At 45.0% G+C, this 23771-nt stretch overlaps 1 protein-coding gene across 1 annotated transcript in view; it reads left to right on the top strand.

Annotated features, from left to right (window-relative positions):
• The window catches only part of PMFBP1 (polyamine modulated factor 1 binding protein 1), a 1903249-nt gene that overhangs the window by 508711 nt on the left and 1370767 nt on the right, over positions 1-23771 (top strand). The window contains exon 8 of the mRNA XM_086945556.1: positions 22002-22079. Within this exon, the coding sequence (XP_086801682.1) occupies positions 22002-22079 (78 nt within the window). The remainder of the gene's footprint in view (positions 1-22001; positions 22080-23771) is intronic.

Here is a 23771-nt window from a genome sequence, read left to right as displayed (position 1 = left end):
ATATCCAGGCTTGGAATGGCTGTGCCATTTTCGGATGTGTCCTGGATTATGTGTGCTATAGACAGATGAGAGCCTTAGAGGCTGGGGGGACATGGTTAGGAAAACCGTAGACAGGAGGAGTTTGGACAGAAAAGGAAAGAGTGAGTCACATACATTATCTGGAGTTGACAGCAGGTTTGTAGGCAATGAAGAACTTCAGCAAAGTCTTGAAAGGGCAATCGTGTTGATGAAGATGGACAATATTTCAGCAGTAGCTTATATCAACTGGTTAGGAGGGACGAGATCCTGTGGGTTGTCAGAGTTAGTGAAAGAGTTTTGGTATTGTTGCCTGGAGCGCAGAGTTTCAGTGAGCGGAATATTTGCCAGGGGAGATGAATTCCTTTCAATCGAGGGATTTCAGCTGCTGTAAATTGGAGCGGAGTTGTTTTTGCAAGATAAACAAGATTTTGGGGCCATTGGAAGTGGATCTATTTGCAAGCAGTTAACTTACCAGTTACAGACGTATTAAAGTTGGATGCTTTTCAGCAGATTTGGAAAGGGAGGAGAGTTTGTGTTTTCTCCGTTTGCCATGATACAGAGAGTGTTATTCAAAGTGAGAGAGGAGAAGTGTCAGGTAGTTTTAGTAACGCCATTCTGGATATCTCCGGTTTAGTTTCCGACTGTGATGGAGATGGAATGAGTAATACCTTTTTTAATTCTGGTACTAGAGGGTCTTCTAAGGAATGGAGATGGAGAAGAGCGTCCTTTAGAACAGGACAAGGTGTTGAACTTTCTTATTTGGAAGGTGTCAGATGATCTGACTTTTTTAAGGGACTTTGAAGCAGGACTGCAGAATTATTGGAGAGTCTTGGGCGCCAGGAACAAGGAGAAAGTATAAGGGGATATGGGGAATTTGTGCATGTTGGTGCATGGAGAGGAAATTTGGATTCCTTGGAGGCTCCTGTCGCTGAGGTGATGAATTTTTTGTTAGAACACTATGAGAAAGGATCGGGATACAGGGCAATGATTTGTTACAGCAGACCGTGCTCATGTCAAAGTTAGATCAGTTGGTAGGAACGTTTTGGTATGCAGAATTCTTTACAGTATTAGGCTGCAGAGACTGCATAGGGTGCAATATGTTGTTTTGTGGGATGTGAATATGGTTTTCTCTTTATTTCAGGATTGGCCCTTGAATAGGTTTTTAAATTTGAAGAGACTATCGGGGAAGTTGGCTACTTTCATGTTTGATGTCTTGTAGAAGGTTTTCTGATGTGAAAGCTTTGGAGGTGAGTAGCAAGGTTTATGGTCCAGAAGGAGTACTTTTTGAGATTTGGAGGAGGACTAAGACTTTGAGTCTGTTTTTCATCCAAATTTTCCAAAGGTTAAGAAACTGTTGTGGTGTATTGTTTACAGGAATATAACAGCAGAATGATGGAACATAGAATGCATGGTAAAGATCAATTATTGATTTCATATGTAAAACCTCACAAGGCGGTTAGTACAGCAACTGTTGCCAGATGGGTAGGTATTGATGTGGAGAAATGTAAACCGCATTTAAACCGAATTCTTTAGGAGGTGCTATGGCTAGCAAGTTGTATGTGTCAGGGGAGTGTTTGGAAGAGATTCTGAAGGCAGCTGACTGCTTGAATGCAGTGATATTTGCAACCCATTATTTTATACCAATAGAGCCTGTGTCAAAACATGGTATTAAAGGGCTTTCAACATGATTGTAGCTTCCGGTCTTAAAAATGAAATGTCCATTCTCCGTTTGAAATGAGTGGAGAATCAAGATCTCATTAAAGACACAGAGGCTAACATTATCCCTCCCTCCGCGTCCGGAGGTGACTAGTTTTATTTTACTCTTAGATAAAGGAAAGAAAGAAGTAAAGTTTTTTGTTTTGTAATTGTATTTATAACGCTTAATACCTCTGACGAGGCTTCAAAGCACTTTTATGTGAGTAGTACACTACTCCAGAACTCAAAAAGTATTAGTGGTGGGTTAGTATAGTGTAATATGAGTTCATTTGAGTGGTGGACATGGGAGCCTGTGAGTTGTATTGAGTGGGTTAATGGAGGGATAGAAGTGAAAAGAGTCTAGATAGTGTTTTTTGGGAGATCATAGTAGTAAGATGAGGTTTCGGATGAGAAAAGGAGAGATGGAGGAGGGAAGAGTCTCTAAAAAAGAATTAGGGAGATCATAGTAGTAAATTTAGGTTTGGGATGAGTCAAAAGAGCGATTCATAAGGGAAGAATTTAGAAGGAGTTGTTTGGGAGCTCATAGTATCCATAGAAACACTTGCATGCACACATTCTGGAATCCACATATTCCAGTATTGAAAACGTACATTACCTGACACACTCTGAGCTGCAGTTCCTGCTTGGCTGGTCCTGAAAATCATGGATTTGTGCCTCCTGCTTCTAAGACCTGGAAGCTGACACCACAGCTTCCGCTTTTTTGATTCACATGCTCGAGCCTCTGCCAGATCAGAAGCCAGGACAGGGTTGGAGGTCGACCCTCCTACTCTAATCTGGCTTCTGACAGGGCATATGCACCTATGATTGACAAGCCCAACTAAAGCTCCATTTCTCTTCCAGGGGATACTCATCAATAGTCATAAGCACTGAATAGTCCCGCCCTCGTGCGGGACCCCGGAGCGATAGCCAATAATATGCATATATGTATGTATATATATATATATATATATATACATATAAATACACATAAAATAACTATATATATATATATATATATATATATATATATATATATATATATATATATATATATATATATATATATAGATAATATGCATGTACATATACATATGCAGCCCAAAATAACCATACTAGGCTCAAAAGACTGCCCCCAAATGCCTGAAAAATCTTTACATTTGTTAAATAAAGACATATAAATTACATTATATGAAAATGCAAAGAAGAAAGCACTGCCTTTGTTGACTTTGAAACACACAACCTTTATTTTCAAAGGTAAAACAGGCAGGATCATAGAGGCAGCTTTAGCCTAGATAGGCTGCATTGTAACAATAGGAAAAAAACTGGCGCCGTGCCTTTAAGACCTCTATGAGCCTCCAGGCTCCCATCATGCACCACAGGTGACAGTTAGGTCAGTTCTTTTTTCCGGCTCCTTCTGTGAGGATCTTGGAGCATTGAGCTCGCCAGTTGGTGATATTATTTCACTTTGTTCTGGTAGTTCTTTCAATTTTTTGTCTTTACTCGACGTCTTTAGCCATTATCTGACTAAATCAACAATTTTTTGTGGTTTTTTGGCCTTTTTTCCAGTCACAATGCCGGCCTTATTTATTAAGTGTCCGGCCTGTGGTAAAAAAATGTCCAAGACAGACCCACATTCGGTCTGTGTGGCTTGTCTTCCATCTACACACAAGCCAGAACTTTGCTACCATTGCAGCAAGTTGTCGAACAGAACTTTAAAAGAGAGAGAGAAGAGCAGGCTTCAGTCCCTGCATGACAGAGGAGAAACCGTGAGTGGAAGAGAAGACTTTCACTCCAGGAAACCTTCTTCTCAGCAAAAAGAACGTAAGGAACGAGGGGAGAAGAGAAAACATCGTTCCCCTTCAACTTCGAGGGACAGATCTTCTTCTAAAGTTCCGGTATGTTCAAAATCGTCAATCAGCGTCACGTCTTCCGTCGAAGTCGCCGTCGAAGTAGAATTCGCCGTCGATGAGAGGTGAGAAACGCCATGAGCGTAGGCGATCCACGTCTGGCTCCCCTACGGCTACGAGAGGACGGGACTCGACGTCGTCTCATCCACGTGGACGTTCACCGTCGAGAGGCTCGAAAGATCAGTCCAGGTCGCCGTCGAGAGGCGCTATGACATCGACGTCGAACCGGGCATTGGAGGTTTCGACGTCGAAGAGCCCAGGTCAGATGGCGTCGAGGCACACGACGCCGAGAAAAGCGCCGTCGTCGAGGCACATGACGCCATCACCTAAGAGACACTCGACGTCGAGGAGGTCGCCGTCGAGAAAGTCGACGCTGAGGGTGCCTCCGTTGAGGAAATCGTTGCCGAGGAGGTCGTCGCCGAGGAGGTGCCGCCGAGGTGGTCGCCGTCGAGAAGGACACCTTCGAGAAGATCGCCTTTGGAAAGATCGACATCAAGGAGACCGCGGTCCAGGTCTCCTGCAGCTAAGAGGCCTAGAACGGTTTCTAAAGAACGATCTCAGGTTTCTGTGGCTTCTTCTGGGAGTTCTTCTTCCTCCCCTGGGCTGAAGATTGTACAAATCTCCCCAGAGACCTCAAGAGCGCCTTCACATACAGGGGCTAATATCTCTCCACGATGGTTGGGAGAACTAAGAGACTGGAAGATAAGGAGAATCAACCTTCCAAGGTCTAGGTCCAGGTCGCCGGTGTCGGAAAGGCCCGCGTCAAGATCAAGGTCACCTCTTTTACGAGTGATCCAGTCTCCTGTGAGGCGTGAGCGTACTCCACAGAGGAAATCTCCATCAGCGAGAAGGCGGACTTCACCTTCTCCGAGGTCTTCACATCACCGTTCATCCAAGAGACGTGATACAAGATCTTCGACAGAGTCTACGGATTCGAAGAGAAATTACTCACCGACGTTGTCGTCGACTCCTCCAAGTAGGATATCGCCGATTGATGACATAATCACATTCAATGAGGTTCTTTGCCGTGGAGCAGCGAAACTTAATATAGAAATGCCTGTCTCTACTGCGAAGACTACGGTTATCTTCGAGACATTGCATCAAAGATTATCGTCGAGACCTTTACCTCCTCTGGTTCCAGGTCTATTGAAGCCTGCTGAGCATAAGTTCTTGACTCCTGCTTCTTTGGGAGCGGTTCCCTCACGAATCGCAAAGAAGTATAGGGCTCCAGACAATGACCCGTTATTTCTAAGATCTGAGCCACAACCTGATTCGGTCATCGTCTCAGCGGCACGTAAAAATCAGAACGGGTCGACGTCCTCATCTGTTCCCCCAGACAAGGACAGCAAAACTATGGATTCGGTAGGGAAGAAAATGTGTGCCACTTCTGCTTCCTACATGAAGGTCGCCAGTGCCTCCGCTTTGTTGGGTCGCTATGACCGCGCACTTTTGGATTCCTTATCCCGATTCGCTGAAAAACGTCCCAAAAAAGACAAGAAAGACTTCCTGGAAATCCTTTATGAAGGTGGGCAAGTGTCTAATCAGCTGATTAGCGCAGCTGCGGATGCTTCCGATCTGTCTACGCATGGCTATGCTCATGGTCTTTGCGCAAGGCGCTCAGCTTGGCTAAGACTTACGGGCCTTAAGCCTGAAGCCCAACACCGCATTTTAAACCTGCCGTTTAATGGGAAATCGCTCTTTGGATCTCATGCTGACGATGAAATGTCAAAAATGAAGACAGAGCTGGATACTGTAAGAGCTGTAGGTCTCGAAAAGAGAAAGGACAATTTTAAGAGAAAATACCGTCCTTATGATCGGAGACAGGGCCAGCAGAGGGTTCAAACCCCTCAATGGTCTTCGCAGCAAAATCAAGGAAGATCTCAGTTCTCCCAGCGTCGTCCTGGTAGAGGAAGAGGCGGCATATCCAGACAGTCTGCTCCTGGAAACAAGCAACAACAGCAAAAGCAGTGAGTGTTTGCTTCCCCTGAGCCTGTTGACCACTCCGGTGGGGGGAAGTGTGCGTTTTTACCTGGAGGAGTGGAAAAACATCACAAACGACAAATGGGTGCTGAATATTGTGCAAAATGGATATGCAATCAGATTCAAGTCTCCCCCCTTCCATTCTTCCTCAAAAGACTGTATTCCATCGACTTCACCTTTTGAAGCAGGAGGTGTCTGTGTTACTCCTAAAGAAGGCCATCGAGGAGGTCCCAAGGACACAACGTCGACAAGGAATTTACTCCCGATACTTTCTAGTTCAAAAGAAAGGTCCAAACAAATGGTTCAGGCCCATACTAGATCTCAGGCGCCTCAATCAGTTCATTCGGCGAGAAAAGTTCAGAATACTGGCGTTACATCAAATAATTCCACTTCTGCATCAAAAGGACTGGATGTGCTCCATAGATCTTCAAGATGCTTATTTTCCCATCCCCATTGCCCCAAAGCATCGGACGTTTCTAAGGTTCTGCATACAAACCAATCATTACCAGTTCGCAGTCTTGCCCTTCGGGCTAAAGTCAGCTCCTCGCACCTTTTCAAAGTGCATGGCAGTCGTAGCGGCTTTCCTAAGGAAGAGACATATTTTCGTCTATCCCTATCTAGACGATTGGCTGCTAAAGAGTGCCTCTCCAGTTCTACTTCAGCAGCAGGTTTGCAGTTACTTCAGCAGCATCTCACGTTCTGTATTCATCAGCTGCGAAGACTAGGTCTGCACGTGAACTTCAAAAAGTCAATCCTCAATCCCACGCAGAGGATTCACTATCTGGGCGCACTTCTGGAGGAGAGACTATCCTCCATTCTCCTCAAGTGTCAAAAAATGTTAAAGACTCTTCGACCAACGACCAGACAGATTTCGTCGCAGCTAGGGTCCATGGCGTCTTGCATTTTCCTCGTTCCAAACGCCAGGCTGCACATGAGACCTCTGCAGCAGTCGCTGGAGGTTCAGTGGTCCCAGTTTTCAAACCGTTGGGAAGACAAAACTGTCACTACCTCTGTCGGTGCGGATCTCCATTCAATGGTGGATGCAGCAGAATCATCTGGTTGTGGGAGTACCTTTTCAGGAGGACATGCCCAAACGATCCGTGGTGACAGATGCGTCCCTGCAGGGTTGGGGTGCCCATCTGGAGTCACTTCAAGTTCAAGGAGTGTGGTCGGAGAAAGAAAAGTTGTATCATATCAACATGTTGGAGCTCAGAGTTGTCCATCTAGCTCTCAAGGCTTTCTTCCCTGGGCTCAAGACAACCTCTCTGCTTGTTCAGACGGACAATACAACAACGGTGTACTATCTGAACAAGCAGGGCGGAACGAGATCCAGACCCCTGTCGTTGGAAGCACAAGCAATCTGGAAGTGGCTTCTGGCTCGGGGTATGAAGATTTCAGCTGTCCATCTGCCCGGTATTCTCAACGTCCAAGCAGACGAACTAAGCAGACACTTCGCAGAAGCACACGACTGGGTCTTAAAAGACGAAGTAATAAGAGATGTCTTCCAAACCTGGGGGTTACCAGAAATCGATCTCTTTGCGGACGCCGAAAACGCCAAATGCTGCGTCTTCGCATCCAGGTACCCACAACGAGGATCCAAGGGGAATGCTCTGTGGATAGACTGGTCAGAGACATTACTCTACGCTTTTCCACCGATTCCACTCATTCCCTTGGTGATCAAGAAACTGTACAAGTCCAAGACAGACATGATTCTGGTTGCTCCGGATTGGCCTCACCAATGGTGGCACCCGGATCTCCTGCATCTCTCCAAAGTGCCGCACAAGAGGCTTCCTTGCTGTCCGGATCTGCTGACGAGAGAGAACGGCAGGGTGTTCCATCCCAACCTGCCGTCCCTGAAGCTAGCAGTATGGTACCTGAGTTCGTCCAGTATGGTCATCTAGGTCTCTCTCAGGACTGTATGTTCATTTTAAAAGAGGCAAGGAGAGCTTCTACAAGAAAGACATATGCTTTCAAGTAGAAGCGATTTTTCACGTGGTGTGCTGCTGAAGGTCATGACCCGGTTCGAGGTCAGGAACAGGTACTGTTACCATACTTACTTTCTTTGGCCAAAGCAGGTTTGCAGTTTTCATCTATTAAGGTCCATCTGGCAGCAATAACTGCATATCGAAAGTCCCCTACTCAGGTTTCTTTCTTTCAAATGCCAGTTGTGAAGGATTTTCTAGAGGGTCTCAGGAAGGTGTATCCTCCCGTGAGGGCCCCCTCTCCTCCTTGGGAGCTTAATGTGGTTTTGTCTAAGTTGATGGGTCCCCCATTCGAACCTATACATAAAGCTTCTCTTCAACATCTGACATAGAAGGTGTCCTTCCTTGTGGCTATCACTTCTGCGCGCAGGGTGAGCGAGATTCAGGCTTTTTGTGCAACAGAGCCCTATCTCGTTTTCCATGCGAATAGAGTGGTGCTTCGGACTCATCTGAGATTTCTTCCTAAGGTAATCTCAGATTTTCACATAAACCAATCAGTGACACTACCTACGTTTTTTGCTAATCCGAGCTCTTCAGCAGAAAAAGCTCTGCACTCTTTGGATTTGAAAAGGGTTTTGAAGTTTTACCTTGATAAAACTAAAAGTATCAAAGTCTGATCATCTGTTTGTGAACTACGGTCCTCTGAATACGGGCTTGCCTGCTTCTAAGAGGTCCATTTCTAGATGGATTGTGTCATGCATTTTGTTATGTTATCAGTTGGCACGAAAGCAGCTCCCGGGTAGACCGAGAGCGCACTCCACTAGAGGGAAGGCTGCTACTATAGCAATGCTTAAAAATGTTACTGTGCATGAAATTTGTAAGGCAGCTACGTGGCGGTCGGTTCACACCTTTGCCCGCCATTACTGCCTTGATTCTGATACTCAGGCGGATGCCCAAGTTGGTCAGGCATTCTTGAGGAATTTGTTTGGGTAATACATATAGTAGTGTGATGTTTAGAAGATCTGGTATTCGTCCGCAAGGTATGGGATGGGCTTGCTACTCTATTCAGTGCTTATGACAATTGATGAGTATCCCCTGGAAGAGCAGGATTAGTTACTTACCTGTAATCCTAGTTCTCTTCCAGGGGTATACTCATCAAAGTCATAAGCACACCCACCCTCCTCCCCGGACGAATACCAGAACTGGCTATTTTACATGTTACCCATGCTGTGATTACACTGTTATACGCCGTCCAAAAGAACTGACCTAACTGTCACCTGTGGTGCATGATGGGAGCCTGGAGGCTCATAGAGGTCTTAAAGACACGGCGCCAGTTTTTTTCCTTTTGTTACAATGCAGCCTATCTAGGCTAAAGCTGCCTCTATGATCCTGCCTGTTTTACCTTTGAAAATAAAGGTTGTGTGTTTCAAAGTCAACAAAGGCAGTGCTTTCTTCTTTGCATTTTCATATAATGTAATTTATATGTCTTTATTTAACAAATGTAAAGATTTTTCAGGCATTTGGGGGCAGTCTTTTGAGCCTAGTATGGTTATTTTGGGCTGCATATGTATATGTACATGCATATTATCTATCTATATATATATATATATATATATATATATAGTTATTTTATGTGTATTTATATGTATATATAAAAAAAATATATATATATATGTAGATATATGCATATTATTGGCTATTGCTCCGGGGTCCCGCACGAGGGCGGGACTATTCAGTGCTTATGACTTTGATGAGTATACCCCCTGTAAGAGAATTAGGATTACAGGTAAGTAACTAATCCTTACCAACGTCCTACATGGCCTGAGTTTTGTGAAACATGTCAGCTATGGAATGTGAATGCGAGGAGCCAGGCTGTAACAGCCAATGCTCTCGCACATGCAGAACACCAATGGGCATGATGGAGCCACCTCTGGTCCTAACATGATGTTGCAGCTTTTTACATGAAAACAAAAGATAATTCAATGTTTTTTTCATGTAAAAACTGGAACACTGGCAAGTTTTAAAAGAGGTGGGACACCGCCCTGGTGCCCTCTATTGGCGAGCCGCTGCTGCACTGATGTAGATAATACCCAAGCCTCCATGATTCTGGAACTGCAAGTAAAAAAACAAGAGAAAAACACCTGGTGTGGCCAACAATTCTACCACCCAAGATGTAAGACTAACAAACGCTATGATTTAAAAAAAGCAATTGATGGACAGAATGTTGAACAATTTCAAACATTCACCCTGGTACAGATATCTGAGCCTAAATTTATTGTTTTTTCCTCCCCATGCCATATACAAATTATTCTTGACCTTGCATACCATGGGAACAGGTCCACCTGAAGTGCCCCGCCAAGTCTTCCCTGGACTGGAAATAAGCATCCTGGGACCAGTTCCGGGGTGTCACCCCTCATCAGCCAGGCAAGCTTGAATCGAGTGGCATGGGGAGCACGGGGCCCACGCCGGGGAATACCTGTGCCCCTCAGGGTGACAATTGAAAAAAGAACAATTAATGGACAGAATGCTGAAGAATGTCAAACATTCATCCCAGTACAGAGATCTGGGCCTAAATCCATCAGTGTTTTGTGCCCCATGCCATTCCAGTTTAAACCCAGCCATATTAAAAACATACGTATTCAGCGTTCCGCCCATCATTTGTTGCTGCAGCACTTTTCGCCCTAAGTGGGATGATATGCCCAGACGTGGTGGCCTTGCTCGCTGTGCCACTGTATTCAAGCTTGCCTGGCTGAGGAGGTGTAATCCCCCGAAACCGGTCCCAGGATACTTGTTTCCGGTCCAGGGAGGACCTGGCTTTGCAGTTCATGCTGGACTGTTTCCATGACCTATCACTCAAAACACAAGTGGGTCAAGTGGTCTCCAAGTGTCTTTTCCAACTTAGGAAAATACGGAAGGTCCGTCGCCTCCTGACCCTGGAAGCTTTGACCCAAGTGGTGATCACCACCGTGATCTCTCACCTAGATTATGCAAACTCGATCTATCTGGGCCTCCCTCAGTATCTTCTGAAACATCATCAGATGGTGCAAAACCACGCAGCCAGGCTGATTTTGAGTCAGCCCAGATGGCAATCAGCCACCCCCCTTTGGAAGAAACTTCACTGGCTCCCTGTAGCTCAGCGCTGCACCTACAAAGTTGGCTGCATGATTTTTAAAGTGCTTCATTGTAAAAGTCCTACATTTATTACGAAACTTATTATGAAGCATGCCCCGTCCCGAAATCTGCGCTCGGCTCACCAAGGCCTCCTACAGATACCATCTTTTAAACGCAAACGCTCGGGCGGTTGCAGATTCGGCACATTGGCTCCTCGCTTGTGGAATGCCTTCCCCCCTGAGATCCGGTTATGCCCGGACCTCATGTCATTTAGGAAAACCTTAAAGACCTGGCTCTACCAACAAGCATACCACTAACTCTACAGGCTTACAACTCTGACCTCGTCCTTTGTCTTCAATAGTGCCAGGAAACCAATCGGTGTCAGTGCGCTTAATAAATCATTATTAACATAACATAACATGAGGTGCAGGGTCAAGACTGATTTGCCTATGGCTGTGTCCAAACTGTGGTGGCATAGTGAGCAAAATAACGATGGATTAACCCAGATCTCTTGACTGGGGGTGAATGTTTGATTGATTCAGCATTCCGTCCATCATTTGTTGCTGCAGCACATGATATCAAATATGACATCATCCAACATTTTAACTTCTGTGAACCCCTCTGAATGATTACTGGATTCCAGGGACTGCCACTGAAACATTACTAGAAGCCTGAACCCTGGCCTAAGTAATGTCTACAATTTTAAGATTAATGGTTGTTTAAAGCTTGTGATAGGTTTTGGGTTTGATTAGGTACGCAAAGGGGATATGTGTAATGTTTTCTTCTAGAGGCACAGTAGAATAGGATAAAGAGAAGTGAACAGCGGCGGATAATGAAGTGGAAAAAGATACTTAGGATGGGTATTTCACTGCATTTAAAGAGGAAGAGTGTTCTAATTTAGGACTATTAATGGACTACAGTGTACTAGATTGTTTTATTGTTAGGAAGTTCTGTAAAGGTGCTGTGGAGTGGCATTAAATAATATCATGCATAGTGTTAGCCTGTGTGTCTTTAATTAAATCTTGATTCGCTACTCATTTCAATTGGAGAATCGCCATTTTCTGTTGTATATTGGTTATACTTGTAGCCTACTACTGTTGTACAGTGTTCCAAACCTCACATGACCTGGTTTGTGCTTTACAAAAGCTATGTATATAACATTAAGTGTGTGTAGTGTTTAGTATCACATGATATGAATGTAGATTGTACAAGTGGTGTGCCCTGCAAGTATTTGCACATGGCAGTTCAATTCCATAGTCTGTGCTTGGACTAACCCCTGCGGCATGGTCATGGAGAAATGGAAAGGCAAGTGTAACAGCAATGGCCTTCTACTGCTGAAAACCTTTTTAACACCCGACCTGATCATCAACACGATCTTCCGTCTCCCTACTTGCAACAAGACTTTGTGGATACATCCCAGCGCTGGCATCTTATCGAACAGAGACAGACAGGATGTCAGGGTGACAAAAGCTATGTGTGGTACTGACTGTTGGATATATCACAGGCTCATAGTATCCAAAATGAAGTTCAGCATCCTGCCAAAGAGAGGGTCTCAAAGCTGCAGGGCCCTTAAAAGCATCAATGTACAGCCTGCTGTGGGATAACAGGCCGGCACGTATAGCGCAGACGAAACTAGTGAAGAGTTGGTACGAGGGAGGTATTGCACTGCCGGATCTCCAACTATATTATTGGGCAGCACAGCTGAAAATAATTAATCAATGGATTCATGCATCCAGAAATGATCCTGCATACAAAGCAGACTGGGTGCAACTAGGGACAACTGGCATGTTAGCTGTACTGTACGACCGCCAGAGGGTGAAGACCCTGCTGGGCCCAACACTCCACACAGCGACACTCTGGCACACGGCGCAGTCACGCATGGGGTGGACAGGGAAAATCACTAGGATGACACCCCTCTGGGACACCAAGGCACTGGGCGCACTTAGGGCCTGTAAAGGCTTTGAGAGATGGGATGACATAGGCATCTCAGTGGTCGGAGACCTCTGGGACAAGGGCACGGTTGTTCCCCTCCAGCACCTCCAGCAGCAATACAGCCTCGGGCCCACTGAAACATTTCGCTATGTTCAGATTAGACATGCACTATTGCGCGCTATCCCACCAGACACGACACTCCCAGAGTCCTCACCCCTTGAGGATAGGCTGCTCACCGAATACATGGAACAAAAGGCGACCTCACTCACATACAAGAAATTAATTAACAACACACCTGATCCCACACTCAAGCTTAAGGAAAAATGGGTAGCTGAGCTAGATGACATGGACGAAACGGAATGGAATGAAGCGTTAGCCTCCCCGAGGGAGGTGGGTATATCAGCTAGGTTCCGCCTGATACAGCTCAAGGTGCTCCACCGCACCTACTACACTCGCACACTGCTGCACAGGATACATAGGGCGCAGCACCCATACTGCCTGCGGGGATGCGGGGAGGAGGGAACTCTCCTTCACACGCTATGGGAATGTCCACGCATAAGGGAACTATGGCGCCAGATTATGCGCACCGTCTCTCAAGCCATGAAAGTGTCTGTCCTGCCGGAACCTCGCAGGTGCCTACTGAACATTTGGGAACCTACGGACCTGAACAGATACGAACGAGTGTGGGTCACTCTTGCAATGACAGTGGCCAAACGAGACATTGCACAAAGGTGGGGGGCTCCGGAGTTACCTACGGTGGCGGGGTGGGTGAGAAATATGGACCTTCTCATGATCAAGGAAAGGGCAGTGTATGTGATAAGAGCCTGCCCTCGTAAGTGGAACCGGGTATGGCTAAAGTGGAACGAGTATAGAGGTGACCCATGCGAGGCTTTGCCAGAGGGTGAAGACTCCGATTCGGAGGAGGAAGAAGACTAGTGGCGAGCGAGAAATACTGTGAACGAGGGAGGGACCAGGGGGAATGTTGCACGCACTAACGCTATACGCGAATTGTTGATTGTTAACCTGTGAGATGGTAAAGCAGAACGTACGCAGACTCTGATATGGTGATGACGACTGTTTTGGTTTTAGGAATAGAGTTCGTTATTCTTGTATGTACCCACTCATGCACTGTAAGAGAAATAATAACCTTCTGCCGTGGAACTGTATGGGTGGGAAGGGAATTAGAAGAAGGGGAGAAACTGGGCGTGAGGTGACTCATATCTATCTGTTAAACCTTTGTACATCCAGCCCTGCGTGATATCGGCAACTGTTATTGTAATCTATGTTGCATGCTATCCCCACCCGGGGGAGCTACCTGCAGTCAAGTTCCGACGATTGCAAATGATGTACTGCTATTTCTTCTAATTTCCTGACAATAAAGAATTTAAAAAAAAAAAAAAAAAAGCATCAATGTGTTGAATCTGAAGAACAGACGCTTCACTGAAAATCCAGTGAAAGACCTAGAGAATGAGCTTGTTGATTTTCGTCTCGACGATGACTCCAAGAAAGACTGGGAGAGATTCCCGAACACTGTCCACACCGATGCATCGAAAGCATTAGGACCCATCACATGCAAGTATGAAGACTAGTTTGAAGAAAGTGATGTATAAATCTGGTCCTTGCTGAAAAGCACAGCATGCATCATACCCATCAGAAAGCCCCATCCTCAGTGGCAAAGAAGGCCCTCTTCATCATCTCTCAAGGAACAGCAGAAATCAAACTGCGCAAAATGCAGAACTCGAGGCTGAGCGGCAAAACAGATGAGATACAGGCATATGCAGACTGAAATGTTTCCAAGTGTTTTTATGAAGCCCTCAACACAATCTATAGACCACAGTCCTCTGGGTGTTCTCCCCTCCTGAGTTGAGATGACACTACCCTCTTTACAGAGAAGACACATCCTCAGAGGTGGACTGAGGATTTTGAGGCCAATGTCAGGATGCCCCAGTCTGCTGTCAAGGGCTCCATGGATGCTCCACCATAAGAGGACGATGTCAAGAAAGCCATCAGCCAGGTGTCAAGTGGCAAAGCCCCAGGGTCAGATGCCATACCAGCAAAGGTTCACATAGTCGGTTGTCCCATGTTGCTCTGATTACTCACTGAGCTGTTTGTCCTTCAACACCTCTATAAGAGGAAGGAAAATTGCCAGGTATGCAACAATCACCATGGAAATGTGCTGCTCTCGACAGCGGGAAAAGATCTTGCCCGAGTTCTGCCGAACCATCTGATCACTCACCTGGAGCAGGGCTTACTGCCAGAAGCACAGTTGGGCTTCCGCAATGTACTTGGAATCATTGCCATGATCTTCACAGCGCATCAACTACAGGAGAAGTGTCAAGAGCAGAATTATTAACTCTGCACAACTTTTGTTGACCCCCTGAAACCATTTGACTCTGTCAGTCCCCAGGGACAATGGAAAATCATGTCGAAATATGTCTATCCTGACAGATTCATACTAATGGTACAGCAACTTCATGACAGTATAATGGCTCCTTTCCTAAATGACAGTGAAACATCTGAGGCCTTCCCAGTCAACAGTGGGTGTGTTCTAGCACCCACGCTGACATTCTTTGCCACTCTGACTGATGCCTTCCGGCACTGCTCTGAAGGAGTAGGCCTTAAGCACAGAAATTATGGAAAACTCTTATGTTTGAGGAGACTGTCTGCCATCACCATATAGAAGGAAACAGTACTGCAAGACTTTCTCTTTGCCGACGATTGTACTCTGAATGCTAGTGTAACTGCAACATATTATGGACGGAATGCTGAATGATTCAAACATCCTCCCCCGGTCAAGAGATGTGGGTTAAATCCATTGTTCCTTTGCCCACTACGCCACCCCAGTTTGGACCCAGCCATATGCAAATCAGTCTTTACCCTGTGTCTCATGGGAACAGTCCAGACCGAACTGCCAAGCCAGGTCCTCCCTGGACCGGAAACAAGCTTCCTGGGACCGGTTTTAGGGTATGTCGCCCTTCTTCAGCCAGGCTAGCTTGAATCCAGTGGTACAGTGAGCAAGGGATCCACGTCTGGGCACACCCATCCCACTTAGGGCAAAAAGTGTTACTGCAACAAATGATGGACAGAATGCTGAATGATTCAAACATCCTCCCCCAGTCAAGAGATCTGGGTTAACTCCATTGTTCTTTTGCCCTCTTTGCCACCCCAGTTTTTACTCAGCCATATGCAAATCAGTCATTACCGTGTGCCCCATGGGAACAGTCCAGACCGAACTGCCAAGCCAGGTCCTCCCTGAACCGGAAACAAGCATCCTGGACTGGTTTCAGGGTATGTCACCTTTCTTCAGCCAGGCTAGCTTGAATCTAGTGTCACAGTGAGCAAGGGACCCACGTCTGGGCATACCCATCCCACTTAGGGCAAAAAGTGTAACTGCAACAAATGATGGACTGAATGCTGCATGATTCAAACATCCCCCGTCAGTAGATCTGGGTTAAATCCATTGTTCTGTAGCCCACTACGCCACCCCAATTAGGACCCAGCTATATGAATGCCTCATGGGAACAGTCGAGACCTAACTGCCAAGCCAAGTCTTCCCTGGACCGGAAACAAGCATCCTGGGACCGACAGTTCAGGTTGGACTATTTCCATTGGACGCAGGGTCAAGACTGATTTGCATATGGCTGGGTTCAAACTGGAATGGCATGGTGTGCAAAGAAACAATGGATTTAGGCCCTGATCTCTGTACTGGGGTGAATGCATGACATTGTTCTGCATTCTGTCTATCAAATGTTCATGCATTTGTTACCTCAAGTGGGATGGGTATGCCCAAACGTGGGTCCCATGCTCGCCATGCCACTGGAGTCAAGCTATCTTGGCTGATGAGGGCTGGAAGCCTGAAACCAGTCCTTGGATGCTTATTTCCAGTCCAGGTAGGACCTGGCCTGGCAGTTCGGGCTCGACTGTTCCCATCGGGCGCAGGGTCAAGACTGATTTGCATATGGCTGGGTCCAAACTGGAATGGCCTGGTGAGCAAAAAAAGATGGATTTAGTCCCAGATCTCTGTACTGGGGTGAATGTATGACACTGTTCTGCATTCTGTCCATCAATTGTTCTTTTTGCCTCTGAATGCTAGTACAGAGGCAGAAATGCAAGCCAGTATGGATACGTTTTCATCTGCATGCAGCAACTTTGGTCTCACCATCAACATCAAGAAGACTGAGGTCATGTGCCAGCCAGCTCCCCACGCTGTGCACACAGAATCATCTGTCACTGTAAATGCACAGACTGCAGGCAGTGGACCACTTCACGTACCTGGGCATTGACCTTTCCCGCTCTTTGTCAATTAATGCTGAAGTAAACTACAGAGTTGTGAAAGCCAGATCTGCCTTCAGCAGATTGTGTTCCAACGTTTGGGAACTGAGGTATCAGCCTACCACAGTAGCTGAAGGTCCACCGGGCAGTGGTGCTTTAAACTCTTTTGTACGCTTGCAAAATGTGGACTGTGTACCAGAGTCATGCACAACCACTCAATCACTTCCACATGCCCTGGCTGTGATATCTTCTAAAAATCAGCTGGCAGAGAAATGTCCTGGATACTACAGACTTTTCCAGAGTCAATCTGCAGTCCGTTTATACACTTGATGAAAGCCCACACCAGATGGACCAGTCACGTTGTCAGCGTGTCAGATGAGCGCATCCCCAAACACCTCTTCTACAGAGAACTCACTCAAGGATAGCGCTGCCGTAGAGGCCAAATGAAGTAGTTCAGGGACAGGCTGAAGGCCTCCCTGAAGTCCCTCGAGATCAACACTTTTTACCAGAGAATCCCTCGCACTGAACCAACCAGCATGGCGCATTCTCATTCACAAAGGCTGCCAAACCTTTGAGGCAAGGCATACTGCTAGCATCAGGTGTGCAAGCCCAGAGCTGCCCACACATCACCGACAGTGTCATCACATGTCTGCCTGACATGTGACAGGATGTTCCAGGACGTTTCATGCCTGAACCGGACTACTCTGTCATCTTCTGACACACAGAGCCTGGTCAACCAATCAATGAGATGTTGAGGTCTTTATCGACAACGATGGACGAACATCATCAGTGTACTACTATTGTACAGTCTTCCCAACCTCAAATGACCTGGTTTGTGCTTTGCAAAACTATGTTAATGAGTGTGTTGTGTATTGTTGAGTATCACAGGATGTTAATGTAGATTGTACGTGTGGTGTGCCCTGTAAATATTTTGCATGGAACTTGCATATGGCCATTCCATTCCATAGACTGTTTTTGGAGCAGCCCTTGAGCAGGACCTCAGAGATCCTGCAGCAGTTGTGCCCCTGTACCGTTTGTTTCAGCAGTATACATACTCCTCAATATCCTGCCTGACACAAATTATTAAACCCAACTTGTGCTTCGTGACAACTCTGCTTGAAAGTATGTTGATTGTTCCTCAGTGTCTGAGTTGTATGAGGCCGAATTTACACCCCACGGCCATATCAGGACTTCATACTTTGTACTCTGGCAAGGACTGTCTGGAAATCTTAAAGACTGTACTTCAGGTAGTGTGCACCACCCCTTTAGCCATCTATATTTTCTCATCCAGTTGATGCCTTTCATTCTTACGTTAGATCCCGGAGGAAGCTCTTTATAGATGTTCTTAGTTAGGGCTATGATTTTTTAAATCTATTACTCCACACTGATTAGCCCTGATATTAGTGCCATTGTGCTTAGTTTCAGATAAATACAGACATCTTTGTTTAGTGCAGTACAGCCGGTAGGTTGTGTTTATGTGTGCATTTGGATAAAATCTACAGTACTAGCACAGATGTCCAACTTGTAACAGGGCTATGCAAGTTACGATTTTTCCTTGTTACTCTGTTGATACCTGCCCTAGTAGAAGATGAAAACTACACATCATTGGTGCATGCAGAAACTGCCCTTGAACAAAAGCTTGAGATGAAAGGACCATCTGACTGAATCCTGCATGGAGGTTGTTTCTAAGATTTAGGCCACAGGGACCTTGATGGCCAGACCAAATCTAACTACTTCTACCTTATTATGAGGTCAAGGACTGACGGTAGATGGGACAGCACTGTGTGAATGTGGTGAGCCTGCATCACTCTGACTTGCTCCATAACATTCCTTTGTAAAACAGTGTTCTTGTTCGGTGTGGTGTAGCTCCCTGATTACGGATCCAAATTAACCATCGCCCTGACCTTTGTGATTCTAGAGCTATGGAGCAGTAAATACGTGAATGGACCCTTCTCTTAATCCTAGCTCCCCCGATTGCTTTGGATATCACTGAGTACTTGTAGCACATAAAAATGTAAGTACCATCCAGAGCTTTACGAGACACCGGTCCCAAATGTTTATTATTCTCAGGGGTCTACTGTTGTATCTAGCTCACTTCCAGCACTAGGACTCCCACATTGTTTCTGATTTGGCCAATGAAGACCGGTTGAACAGTACCCGGTTGTGCATTGAACAGTGCCCCACCCCTTCCCAGTGACCACGAGAGTCTTGTATTCACTCTTAACTGAATGCTTGAACTAAGACTTTGGCCCTGTCATTTTGTCTCCTAAAAGCATAATTTTCTGTGGGTATGATCCCAGCGGTGTGTGCTTCAAACATTTTTGTGTTTGTTGGGATGTGTGGCTATTTCACAACTGCCTGCTCTCAACTCACTCTGTTTATTCCGGTTGCCTGCAGGTATGCTGAGAAAGTAGATTAAAGAGCAGGCTTATTATAACTGACATCTTTAGTTCCATTGACCAGAGCTGTAAACAAAGCTATGGCAAGGATATTGAGACCTGTATGTTCCCAAAGGCAGACAGATTCCCCAATCTTTCCTTCATAGGCTAACGTTGTCCACATTTGAAGTATAAAGCATCACTCTGGAAACTTTGAAAATCAATTTGGGATCATAACTCCCCGGATAAAGATGCTGGAATCCCCTACTTTGTTTTATGGACTTTCTTTTTTAACAGCCCTGGAAATTGAAGTTATTATGTGTGATTACTGTTTCATGTTGTACTGGAGTTCTAAATGTGCTGCCAACTCCTGGAGTATGCGTTGAACCTTCGACTTTTTGGAGAATCATCTAAAACTGATTTTTTTCAGTTGCAATTCCATAGTATCGGAGGCAGTTTGTCCGCTGTGGTAAATGACAACGCAAGCACAGATATTGGCCAGTGACCTCTGTCCAAGGACCCAGAGAAAAACCTCACAACTCTTAAACTTAGATATCCTTAGACAAGACTGCCCGCAGCATCCTTAGAAAAAAATGGAGATGAGGCTGGCTGCTGTGACCCTTCTTTCTCTCCTCATCTTGCCCCTCCTTGTCAGGCATGTTTGTTTTCAATACAGCCAGTAGATCAGGTGCTGCCTCAGACTTCCAAAAGATGCATGTTTTAGGCTGTGAGCAACCCTTTGTCTTAGCTGAAGGCCTGGCCTGCTTTTATTACCATTCAGCAAATATATTGTGTCCTTATTTAGTCTTTCCTTCCTATGGTACCGACCACTTCTTGAATATTCTCTTGCTGTTCTTGTCCCTCTTCTGCATGAACCCTTAAGTAGTTGTGTACTTGTCCGTTGTACAAAATACGACCCCGTTTTTACTCCTGGCTAAGCACGGGGTCAAAGCCAGTTTACCAAGTTGAGGCAGGGTGTCTGGTGGATTGTAGTTGACAGACTACCTACACATTACAGATGGATGGTGTATCCCAGGCAAATATCAGTCCTTGCAGAATATAAGATTATTAGTTGTATGAGTTAGTTCTGAAACGCCTTTCAAATTGAGGGACACGAGAAATCCACACTGTACATTTGAAAGACTTTATTAAAATGAAAGTCCTAATCTAACACAGATATGTATAGCTGTAACTATAAAGCCAAACAATGGTGACAAAAGCAAGTAATAAGCAACATATTAAATAGAATTGCAACTTTGTGATGGTGTTTCAATAATTCATTGCATCAAATGATGGAATCAGTTGTTTTTAACCGACCTCTCCCTTCTAGCCCCTATCTAAACTGTCTTAGCAGCAATATTTGCCATGAGTTTCCTTAGGTGGCCTTTTGCCTGCATACCTTAGATGAAAAGCAGGCTTGTGATTTATATAGCTTCTGTACTTGAAAGTCAGTTTCTTTCTCAGATATGGCTTTCCTAAGCAGATGAGAAGCTCCTGATCTGAGAAGCCGGTATCTTTCGCTAGGGATGTTTGCAGCAGCTCGCACAAACCAACCTGCAAGGAAGTTGAAGATGTCTCTCTGCCTAGTACGCCTCTATTCCAGGCTTAAATACACTTTTCTGACTATTTTGAAAAGGGCAGACCTTCTGATGAGTGATAGAAAATGCAAGAATTAGCATATTAAGACTAAAGTCTGTTGGATCTTGAAATATTGTTATACATAAATCCTGTTATTATAAATAAGAGGTGCTTTATCAAACTATTTTTAAAAAAGCAAGCGTTATATGTTGTACACTGCAACAAACAACTAAATACAGCACACGCTTATAATGAGTTTATGAATATATTAAATGTAAAGAGAGTATAGAAAAATGCGAATATCGCATCACCCTATTACAGTCTTGGGCTGTCATTGAACAAAAATGCTTTATGGGACTGGTAAGTTTTATGTGTTTTACCTGAATTAATTTGGCTTAAGTGACCGAGAACAATTTGTAATCTGAATACTCAGGACTGGAAACATCATAGTCTGCTGAAATGGAGCGATCACGCAATTTAGCCTCTGATTACTTGTGCCATGGGGGGTAGAGGTGCTGTTTATCGCTCCTGAAAAAATCCGACTCGCTGGGTGTTTGCACTTTGCCAAGTGTGATAAATTACACATATTCTGAGTTTTTGACCAAGCATACACCTGTTTTGGTGCTTACTGCCCTAAAATCGGCATGTCACTGTAAATACCATACTCTTTTCCCATATCAAATTCCGGCAATTCTGACCTGCCAATATTTAATGAAGGATTCTAACTATATTGCGACTGATAATTGCTGGGTGCGGTAAACTGCACACAACTTGGAATTCTGACCCAAACGCAAAATGGAGTTTGCATAGGTATCTGAAAACTCGGGTCCACACCTAATTCAGGCCTCGCTACAGGTTGTGTTTGACAATTCTGTCTGTATTATAGTCTGCTAATCAAGTGTTAAATGTCACACAAAATGTATAGTTTATTTGCTAAGCCTATATTGCTATTGTTATGTTACTGGCGTTTGCACAGGCCATAGATTTTAATCCAATTGGGTGGTGACCAACAGGGTTAGAGTATACCAGTACATATGGATTACTCATTTGTAAATATGTATGCAGCATTTATCTTGCACATTTGCAAGTTGCAAACCGATAGTTACAGTTATGTTACATTACCCTTGTTCACCTTCATTCTGCGGTGACACCTATATATTGTCTGATGGGAATCAGTAACCTATATTTCTGTCTACATTTCCTTTTAGGTGAGCAGCCCATCCGTGCCCTCTACTTTTGAAAGCCATCCCATGTCCACGAGAACCAACGAACTGCTAAAAGAAGAGGTAGGAACCAACATTCATCAGCAAAAACCCTTCAGTTCAGGGCAGGCATTCTCTGCACAGCGCGAACAGTGGGAAGCAGGCTGTCGTGCTTTTCCAATTTGTATTGACAGTAGGGGTCTGTATGGCTGCACATTGTATGAAATTTTGGGAATAGGCTGCACGTGATAGCTCAGACTAATGATGTGTACCGTCCCTCTCTGACCAGCCTCCTCAACATGTAGGGCTTAGGTTGTACGCTGCTCGGTCTACTGTGAGGTGAGTCAGTGAGATGTATGTATATGACCACTCCTGAGATTTCATATGACTGCTAAGTGTGCAGTAAGGGAGTTGCAGTGTGTTGGTATTTGTTTCAGCACTGATGCAAGCAGGGCTTATGTGAGTACTCGAAGTGATTTACAAAATGAGGCTGAGACTTCTAAACCACACCTATCACCTTGCGTGGATATAATATCAGCAATAGCAAGTGGTGCTCGGATCTGAAAGATTAAGCTTCTAAACCTCCATATGGGGATATAGATCCCCAAATGATTTTAACACAAATGACCAACACTCACTAGACATTCTTTAAAGACTTATTGTATATTCCATATAGTCTAAATTAAACAATGCACAGACTCAATTCAAGTTTGTTTAAAAGTTTTTTCTATGTAATCCTTTATTAATGTTCTTCTTTTTCACATATTCTCTTACAATGTAGCCAATGCGTTACGGAAACTGATGTTTGGTACATCACGTTGGATGTAAGGAAGAGGGACTTAGATTCTGATACCAACATGGGCAGGAACCAGATTTACTGATGACAACCCCTTTTTGTGAATGAACCGTAGGAATAGGACAGACACGAATTAAGGGCAAAATGAGCTCGCATTCCATATTAGGGTCTTTGATCCACACATAACAAGTACGGGTGTGAGGGCACTGAAAAGCCCTGAAGAAGTCTCTGGTAAGAGACGAAATGCATTGGCTACAGTAAAAAAATATATGTGAAAATGAAAACACATTTAAAAAGGATTACGAAGGAAAAAACAGTTTAAACAAACTTGAATGGAGCCTGTGTATTGTTTAATTTAGACTATATGGAATATACAATAATTTTTGTGCCTGTGCTGCTAGCAGCAGATGCCAGCCCCTGGTTTACTCCCCCACTTTGGGCGGGAAAAACTGGCAGGAAAAATTCTAAAGAAAGGGAGCTGTGTCACCTCTGCCAACCCCTCCAATAAGGTGGGGAAGGCAAGGTGAAGCACAACTGTCAGTCCCCGCCATCTTAAAGATGGGGTAAATAGTCCAATCAGTACTAGGTCTATGCCTCCCTCCCACAAGAGTGTGGCATAACAAAGGGTGTAGCCACCCCAAGTAAGGTGCCCATTGGTCCTACCTGCTACTCCCCCAAAACACCTCCTACATTTAGTATTTAGGTGGCTCCCCACAACTAGAACTAGAAACTAGATCTTCGACGACCTAAGAAGAAAGAAGACGACCGTGCAGAGAAGACGACGACTGGTCTGTCTCCAGCTTCAGCGAACCTGCGAAATCTCTGAAACCCCTGGGCGGACTGTTGCCTTCGAAAAAGACTCCAATCTCCCTTGGACAACAGACCTGTCCTGAAGAAACATACTCCAAGGATTCCGTATCCATGTTTTCTGCCCACTCTGCACCTGACGTGCATGGCCTGAGTCTGAGTGGTTCTCCTGT

This window comes from Lissotriton vulgaris, chromosome 12, assembly GCF_964263255.1.
Source record: "Lissotriton vulgaris chromosome 12, aLisVul1.2, whole genome shotgun sequence".
Classification (NCBI taxonomy): domain Eukaryota; kingdom Metazoa; phylum Chordata; class Amphibia; order Caudata; family Salamandridae; genus Lissotriton; species Lissotriton vulgaris.
This window is presented reverse-complemented; position numbering and strand designations above follow the sequence as displayed.